This window comes from Triticum urartu, chromosome 7A, assembly GCF_056163025.1.
Source record: "Triticum urartu cultivar PI428250 chromosome 7A, HENAU_Tu73, whole genome shotgun sequence".
In the NCBI taxonomy this organism is placed as follows: Eukaryota; Viridiplantae; Streptophyta; class Magnoliopsida; order Poales; family Poaceae; genus Triticum; species Triticum urartu.
The window spans coordinates 580,248,000-580,257,329 of record NC_141879.1 but is presented as its reverse complement, the minus strand read 5'-3'; the positions used below and the strand labels follow the sequence as shown (position 1 = coordinate 580,257,329).

General features: G+C 43.0%; 1 protein-coding gene across 1 annotated transcript; it reads left to right on the top strand.

The window, feature by feature from the left end:
• Positions 1-471: 471 nt before the first annotated feature.
• On the top strand, positions 472-9,029 carry LOC125524288 (uncharacterized). Its single transcript, XM_087537812.1, has 6 exons — positions 472-741; positions 917-1,510; positions 4,180-4,490; positions 4,607-4,669; positions 5,349-5,860; positions 7,881-9,029. The coding sequence occupies exons 2-6, from the start codon at positions 966-968 to the stop codon at positions 8,727-8,729; spliced, it is 2,280 nt and encodes a 759-aa protein (XP_087393938.1). The 5' UTR covers positions 472-741; positions 917-965; the 3' UTR covers positions 8,730-9,029.
• The last annotated feature ends 301 nt before the right edge of the window (positions 9,030-9,330 follow it).

Below are 9,330 nucleotides of genomic sequence, written 5' to 3'. Positions count from 1 at the left end.
AGAGAGGTGCTTGTGGTAACTAGCTAAGTTACCGGAACATCACACACTCCAAAAAACAATGAGTCTATAACCTAATAAATACATCGTTGCATGACACTACATAGTTGTTCCTACTACCTCCGTTTCAGTTTACAAGTCCTGCGCGTATACCTAGGTTACCAATTTTATCATCCTAATATAAACTATATAACACAAAAATTATACCTTTTGAAAATAGAAACTCCGAACTTTATGTTGGTATATTTTTTGTAATATATGACTTGTATTAGGTTAGTCAAATTAATGACCTAGGGATACGCGCACGCCCTGTAAATTAAGAGAGAGGGAGTACCCACTATGAAAATAATAACATAGTCTAGCGAAGTGTGTAAGTTGTTCTTACCCATTGTGACCAGCCTAATGCAGGACTGGCGACGGCACGCTGGCGTTGCGCCGTTATAATTCGCCACGCCAGGCAGAGGAGAGCCGCTTTTCCACGGCTCGGCTCGCTCGCCCGAGGGGAAAAAAAGGAGAAGAGGGAGAGAGAGAGAGAGCTCGCCCGCTCGAGGACGCCCGTTCCTCTTCCTCCGCAAGAAATAGGCGCAAACACAACAACACAGTGGAGCCAACGGAATCCCCAAATCGATCTCTCGTCTCCGGGCCGAGAACCCCCAATTCCCAGTCCCCAGCCCCCATTCCGGTCGCCCTGATCCTCCCCCGCAGGCGATTCGTCGGAGTTCGCCGCCCCTCGCGGCCCCGCCGGTAAGCCCAATCCCTATACACCTATGGCCCTGCCCGGCCTCGCGTTTCTCTCGCCCGTTCCATGGCCAATCGGATCTTCCTTTTCCCCGCGACGCGGCGACGTTCTCTGTTTTCGTGTCCGCTAGGTTACTTTCCGTGCGAATTCCTCAGCGGTTGATGCCGTAATCTGCTGCAGGGTTCTGTGATTCCGCCTCGGGGATCTCTCCGCTGCTCGCCGGCCAGCCATGGCGCCGGCTTCGGCTCCGGCTCCGGCGTTGGACGTCGAGGGCGAGGTCGGCGGCGGCAACAGCCAGAACGCGCTGAAGTCCGAAGCCGACGGGGAGCGTTCCGTCGCTCCCAAGACGGGAGGCGGTTCTGTGCCTGGTGAATTCCGCTCAGATGACCCGGCCACAGATGTCTGCGAGGACGGTATCGACTCCTCAGATGTCCCTGCCCTGGCTGTGGATGTGAACGGCGAGGGCGGCGGGGCCAAGGAGAATCTGGGCAAGGTGCGGGTGAAATCCGAGCCGGAGCACTTTGAGGGCGAAGGCGCCGTTCTCGCCCCTTGCACCGGGCCTGCGGGTGCCAATTTTGTGGGGATAGCTTCCTCCTCCTCCTATAAACTGCCTGTGGCAAGTCCGGAGGACTCGACTGACGAGCGAGGAGGGGATAGCACAGAGTGCTCGAGCTCGTTCGCAGACTCTGGTGATGAGGCAGGCAATGGTGACCTGGAAGTGAATTCTCCCTTTTCAGTTCATGCTAATGGCGGTCAAACCTCCGCGATGCCCAGGTGAGTCTGTTGGCAGTTCCTTGTATGCATTCAATGATACTGGTTGGATGATTATGCAACCCTGTTTCCAGATTGTCTGATTGTATTGTTTGAGAAAGAAATGAACAAGCAGAATACCCTGTTAGGCAGTTAGTAACTGATATTATACACTCTTGGCCTTGGGTTTCCCGCGCTGGCAGGGTAAAGGGCAGTGCTATGAGTACGATAATCTTTTTACGACTTCTGTACGACACTGCCCAGTTACCCTTGGATCAGATCTATGCATCAATAGGAATCGTGGGATCACAACGTTGGACGTGAATCGGAAATATCTAGTCGTACGCAGAGCAATTTCGCAGGGTAAAAGGTAGGTTGTAGAGTTTTGTTTGCTCGTAGCAATTTCGCCAGCTTACTTATTATTGCTTTCCCTAATAAATACTAGTGCATAGGTTATACAGAGCTGGTTACAATTAACTCATCCATCACGCCGGCGACTGTTTATAGTTTATCTGCCAAAATTAGCAGTAAGTGATCCGCGCCGTTTTCTTGTGATCTCATCGTGGTTTTCGCTGAAAATGTTGGGCCTACAATTTAACCTTCATGTGTTTTGTCGAGTATGTATTGAGATTTGTCAAGGAAGTAAGGATAACCAGAAAAATATATTCAAGAGACAACTAGAAACCTTCATGTGAATTGTGAAGGCAAGTGCATGATCTGTAGTTATGTCTTGATGCTGCTCTAGTCACTATTTGAAAAATCTTGGCAAATGAGCAACAGAACACATGAACTGAATTGAATGCCCAACGTCTTCAGCCTCTAGCTCTGCACCAAAATTAATGACTAGAGTACCCCTGGGTAGGGTACATCCTAGTTTAAACAGTCAAGAAGCAATTCATTTGACATAAATGTTAATTCACATATACATTTGCTAACATCAACCATCCAGCTAACCCCGTCTTGAGTAATCCAAAGGCATGTCCGCCAACAGTTCTCTGTGAAGCTCAACAATAACTGAAGGCACTGCTCGTAGTTCATGACCTCTAGTTATAGAATGCAGACTTTCTTCTTTTTTACCCCTCTTTGTCTGATACTCACTGAATTGCTGTCCCAACATCTATGCACCAGCAATACACCCAGGTAGCTATTTGCTAATTTAAACAGTTGAGAAGAATTTCCTTTAGATAAATGTTTATAATTTAAAGACTTCTCTTGTTTGACAACACACAAAATTTGTATAAGTGACTCAAAGTTTATGACATCCAGTTGTGTCCTCAGTTTTCCTTTTAATCGCCCCTTTCTAGTTTCCAAGATCTGCACAACATGTTCACCTTTTTTTAGATCATCAGGGAGGCTGGTGGCCACCCCAGTTCCATTAATCATGAAACCACCAAATCCATACAGGTCTAAAAATCAGGTAAAAAGATCCAGCAGCTAAAAGAAAGTTGGTAAAGACATAAGCCACCTCCAAAAACAGGGGAGGTAAACAAAAGGCTACTTAAAAGGAAAATTACAGCAGGATCATCAGCCCGCAAAAGCCCAAACTATACAGCAAGACCAGAGAAACTTCTGCAACAGCCTCTTCTCGGAACTTGGTCTTCTTCAACGGAGACTGGGTTGGCGATGGCGCAGGTTCCAGAGGACTGCAAGGGCTAAGCATGGAGATCTTCAGAGCACACTGCGGATCCTGCCTGGGAGGGGAAGACAGTAGCTCACCAAGTGGCAGGTCAAGGCTGCGATCAATTGCATCTGACAGAGAAAGCTTGCTAAGGAGCGCTGAATTCAGGTTGGCATCTTCAGTGCCAGACTCATGTGTAGTCACCCCAGCAGGCAGTATGGTATTTTGATCACCGTGGAAAGCATACGGAGAGAGATTCCATTCTCTCCAAAGCACTATACTTGAACAGGATTTTCAATTTTTTCAGAGTAATCAGGATTAGCCACCACACCTGTTTGATGTCAGACCACATCATATTATTATAAACATGGGAATTCCTAGTTTTCCATATATGCACCAAAGAGTATAAGCACAGATATAATTAAGGGCAGCATGATTTTTGTTTGCTGGTCAAAATCTAGCTACTGACAGAAAAACATGTTCACCTTTCAGCTACATTATTGACTGGAGTATCCCAGGGTCTAGTCAAGAGGCAGTTCCTTTGAGTAAACATTGATTCACAGATATAGTTGGCACATCAACTATACATTCATATATTTCTCTTCAATAATTCGAAGCACTCTTTCTCTGTCTTCTTGGATGTAGACACCAAATTTATGTGAAACTCGGCATTACATGAAGGCTGTCTCAAAAGAAAACTGGTGCCACATTTCCTTATTTGAAACATCAGCCAACGTTGTGTCCGACATCTTCAGCCTTCAGCATTAGGGACCAGAGTAGCCCTGTGTAGCTACTTCCTGGTTGAGATAAACATTCATTCAGAGAGATATTTGCCGACATGAATTATCATCTGTTATTCTGACGGCAATGCATGTTGTGTTGTGCACTTGTTTCTTCATAAGTCTAATGAAGCCAAAAATTGAGTTACTCTTGTGTGTGCTTCAAATTTCTAGCTGACCTGTCATATTCTATGGGTATTGCATCCTCAGTGCAATATTTCCATATAGAAGAAATTATATCTACTGTGTTATGCTTCCGTTTTGTGCAATTTTTTCACATGTAAATTATCTTTCAGAAGGAAAAAGGTAACTGCCGAGTGGAGGAATGCGGTCCGCCCAATGCTGTGGAGATGTGAGTGGTTAGAGCTGCGCATGAAGGATCTTTTATCTCAAGTATCAAAGTATGACGGCCAGCTTGCTCTCATCGAGCAGGAAAAAGAGTTGCAGAGAGCAACAAGCAAGACAAATGGTTGTAGGCAAGAATCTGGGAAGAACTGCAGAGACCATGAAACTATTAGCATGGAGAGGAGAAAGCGCAAAAGACATGAAGACACCGTGGACACATCATTGTACCTCAAGAAGCACAAGATATTATCATACTTCTTTGGTCCGCTATCTATTTATTTTCTGTTTGTAGGGATAGTGCATCACTTATCCCATGGTTTTCTATGTTTTGCACCAGGATACTACTGGTAATAATAAGGTTATTCTTGTCTTCTACAGATAAACAAAACAAGGGAGCTGACGCAGATGGCCTCTTAATTGATGATGATAGTCATGGTCAAGGTATGGATATGGTGATCATTTTCAAACTCTTTGCTGGAGTTAACAAAGAAAGTTATTTACTACTGTACCTATCAAAATTTTACATTAAGTCGAGCTGCCATGTTACTTAACCGATAGAAAATGCTTGCTTATATTAGGGCACCTTCATTTGTGTTGTAGTCACATGCAAGCAGTTAAGTAGCTGACCATTAGGAAGCTAAAAACTGCAGTCTTTCATTAGTTATGACTGTATGACAGATTTCAGTGCTCTGCAACCAGCAGACATCTGTGGAACTCATTTTGCTAGGTGCATGCTTACTGTAAGAAAGCTGACAGACCTACTGGCGCCTTGTTCATACACTAGGTAAAAATGTTCAGGGCATCATGTTAGTGAGTGCTTTTATTTTATCAAGATAGCTGACCTGATGGTTTGTTAAATAACCAAGTAAATAAGTATACAGCCATATCTTGGTGTGTGTTCCCTGCATCTAACTGATTCATAAATCTTAGAGTTAGTTTTAACTGTTAACATCCTATTGTATGATGAATCAGTTAAGCGTAGTACGTTGCAGCCGTTTAGGGATTTATTAGGTTGTCAGTGTAGAAAATGCAAAATCCATCTTTACTGCCTACCCTCTGGGTTTTAAGTAATCCCATCGTTGCAAGTGCTATCTGTTTATTTGATTTAGTCCTAATGCAGTTGGGGATGATACTAGACGCCGCCTCGAAATTGTTGGTTTGCCTGCGTCCAAGGAATATGATATGGCTTCCAACCAATTTGTGTTACAAAAAGTTCTCATGAAAATTGGTGGTATCCAGTCTCGAGTTCATCGTCTACAAGAGCGTCTCAGCAAGGCTCGCTCTAAACAAGCAAAGTTGGCATCTTTCATGGATCATGACCAGGTCAAGGTGGCTGAGAAGAGGCAAAGGATACAAAAACGTGCATTCTCTCCTGAGAATGATCGATATGCTAAGCCACAGAAAAAGAAGAAGCTAAACATTTTGCTGGAGCAGGAGGATAGACCAACTCTGTCAGTAAATCCCACATTGTCTGAGAGGGCAACTGATTGTTTAATAGAAGATCCACAGGGTAATAGTGAAGAAAAAGCTCTAGAGAGGAGCCAGGCACATAAGAAAGACATCACAGCGGATCTACTTCTAGCTGTTGAAAGTTCCTTACCAAATGGTCATTTGGGAGATTTGTGCAAAGAAGTAAGTCCTTGCTCCTTGGTCCGTTAACAGATGTTTCTTCTTTGTTTCGTTGCATGGTCCTTAGCTTATGCTTCTTTAGTCCATTGCTTTGATCTTGTTCAGTTGTGGTGAATTTGGTTCAGCTCAGTTGTATTTAAAGATATTCATTGTGAAATGGAATACATATCCACCTATGGCTTGTATGTACATAGTAGGACTTCGATTTAGAAAACCCTAATTATGAAGTATATAGAATATAAAACAAATGCTACACTGCTGTGAAAATATTGTACAAATGACTTGTCTACTTGTGAACTCTGGTCGAGTTAAATGCGTCATTAGTCCATTAACTCAAACTCTTTGCGCACTTTAGACCAAGAACTCAGAAAATGATTGATTTAGGCCAACTCGTTTATTTGATCAGTTAAGGCTAAAACCGATCCAGGAGAGAAAAGAACGTCCACGTGGCTGTCGCATCGGCATATCTTGAACCACTCGCGCTTGGATTAATTTTACAGGGTGGATTTTTGCAAAAGAAGCTGTCACAATTTAGCTAATGGCACATTAAAAAAAAATATAAGCGAGCAGTGTATTGAGTGGGAATCGAACCTAGGCCTTACAGAATATAAGCGACAACTCGATCCGCTAGAATGCACAATAATTTGATATAAATGAGGTTAATTAATTATTTCTATACGGTACGTTTAATTGTTTTTGAAAAAATAGCCAATTGTTGATGTTATTTGTGTTTAAAAAATAAAAGACATCGGGCATCAGGTAGGCTTGAATGGGCGCCCTAAGTAAAGGAACGTGATGTGCTGATGCTAGGATGCAAATCGTTTCATCGCAAAAAAAGAGAAGAAGAGCCATGCATCATACTCGCAAAAATAAAAATAAATTAGCAGGACAACTATTTTGCAGCTAAAAAAGAAAAAAAGCAGTATGACATAACCACCATTGTTTATTTCCCAAACAAGGAGAGGAGAAGAAACAAATACGTACACATTGTGGATGCTTGCGGTATCTCGTTTGCTAGAACTAGCAGCTTAGCCGGCCAAACATATCTTGATTTAGTTTACATAATAAAAGGAGCATGTAATGATGGTTCGCCGTGCTTCTATATAGTTTTTTTAGGGTAAAGCTGGTGATATATACTAAGCTTCCATCCTATTAGAGTCATTAAACAGGAAAGAAATAACTTTATTTATCAATAAAAATAGTGTTAATTCTAGTGGTTGGAGGTGTCACTTATTTTCCCTAAGGCCTAGGTTCGACTCCCACTCAGTTTTTTTTAAATATGCCATTAGCTAAATTGTGATGGCATATTTGCAAAAAAACACCCTATAAAATTTACCCAAGCGCGAGTGGTCCAAGATATGCCGACGTGGTAGCCACATGGACGGTTTTTTTATCTCCCAGATCGGTTTTGGTCTTAACTGATCAAATAAACGAGTTTATGGCCTAAATCGATCATTTTCCAAGTTCTTTGCCTAAAGTGTGCAATGAGTTTGAGTTAATGGATTAATGGCGCATTTCACTCACTCTGATCCCCCACCCCCACCCACGAACCCTGAAACAATGTCTTCCCTGTGATACAAGAACTGTAATTAAGTCTTGGATACGGGATTTGGGACCTGTGACAGATGTGTAGCATGTTATACATGAGATCTTAGGAGTACATTTCATAGGAGGATGCTTGTACACCAGATCCATCCAGAATTTCATATTTACTGTGCCATGACAAGTAGAAATTGCAGGTTCTAAAACTGAGAAGTCACAGTGCAATGTACTGAAGCACTTCACTTGCAATTTTTCGATAGCACACAATACAACTATGCTATATTTCTTCGGCAGCTACCAGATCTTTCAGTGGCCAGATAATTTAGGTTATGCCATATACATCCACTATCCAATAATCATCTGATTCATTTCAGTTGCTAAGAACCTTTTATTTGGCTAATCCCTTTTTTTAATAAGTTAGCTCCTTGGGTAATACTTCTGCATGGGCATTAGTTGATATTGTTGCTGTTTCTTTTCACAGAACACTGATGATATCCTCATAGACAACCAAGGGGCCAAAGATGGGTATCAGCCGTTTGAGAACACCAAGCACCCCCCTGAGGAACCACCTGTGCTTATTGAGAATGTTGCTAAAACTGCTCCATCGAAAGTTGGGAATACCTCTGAACCAGTGGAAGCCGAGAAAAGTTTGGTCCCACTGGTTAAGCAAGAAGTAACTATTGGAAAACTGCCAGTTTTGAAGCATGTCTACTCTGGAAAGAAACGTGGAAGGACACCCAAGACAGAAGATATGGACTCTGCAGCTGCATCCAAGAACCACAATAAAGAGGCCTCTGAAACACCTTCTGCAAAGCAGAAAGCTGAGACAACACCCTGCGCTGAAAACGAGAACGCTGGCTCAAAGAAGCAGAAAACAGTGGACATTCGGTCTCCTTCAAATAAGTCAAACTCTGGGAATTCTTGTTCAGCTGCAGAGAAGCTGAAAATTGGAAACTCATCCTCAGCTGCAAAGGCGCAGAAATCTGGAAGCTCATCCTCATCCGCAAAGGCTCCAAAAACAGGAAACTCATCCTCAGATGGAAATAAGCAGGCAGCTGGAAACTCATCATCAGCTGCGAAGAAGCCAAAAATGGGGAACTCATCCTCGGATGGAAAGAAGCAGGCAGCTGGAAACTCATTCACAGCTGCGAAGCCAAAAACAGGAAAGTCATCTCCAGATGGAAAGAAGCAGGCAGCTGGAAACTCGTCCGCACCTGCAAGGACGGAGATGAGTGAAAACATCCACACCAATCTTAGGATTGAGAAGGCTATCTTGGTGGAGGTGAACAGCAGGAGGAGTCAAAGGGTACGAAAGCCTAAGGTTTACTGAAGCAAAACCGGACTGCTCAAATTCAGGGTAGTGTAATTATGAAAAACAGGTCTTGTTTATCAATCTATCCCTTCCGTCTTGCTGAAGTTCGTAGCTATATTGACAGCGGCTTCTCGCAAAGTAATTTAGTGTAGATATTCCTAACCTTTTCGTTTGGGTCACCAAACTAAAAATATGCTTCTTATGTATAGTTGTTCTTTGCTGAGCTTGTGATGCAAATATGCTTGCACTTGGTGTCTCTCTACTGCATTGTTTGTTCAGTTTTGACACTTCCAGTTGTATTCACCTAGCATTTGTTTCCTTCCTTGGTTGGTGATGTTTGAGTCAGGCCAGACCTCCACCCTTCTACTACTCCGTCCCACAATATAAGATCGTTTTGCGAGCTGTTTTAGCTTGCAAGACGATCTTATATTACGGGACGGAGTATATTGCAGGTTGAAGACGATAAAATTATGTGCCCCATAATTCATTAGTTGAGGCGAATCAGTCTGCCCTCCTGATGGAGACAATGATGATTGATAACACCAAAAGATCAACCCTTGCACCTTCAGTTGGTCACTTGACACAGACTGCCAAAGAAGGCTTAATTCCCATTCAAAAA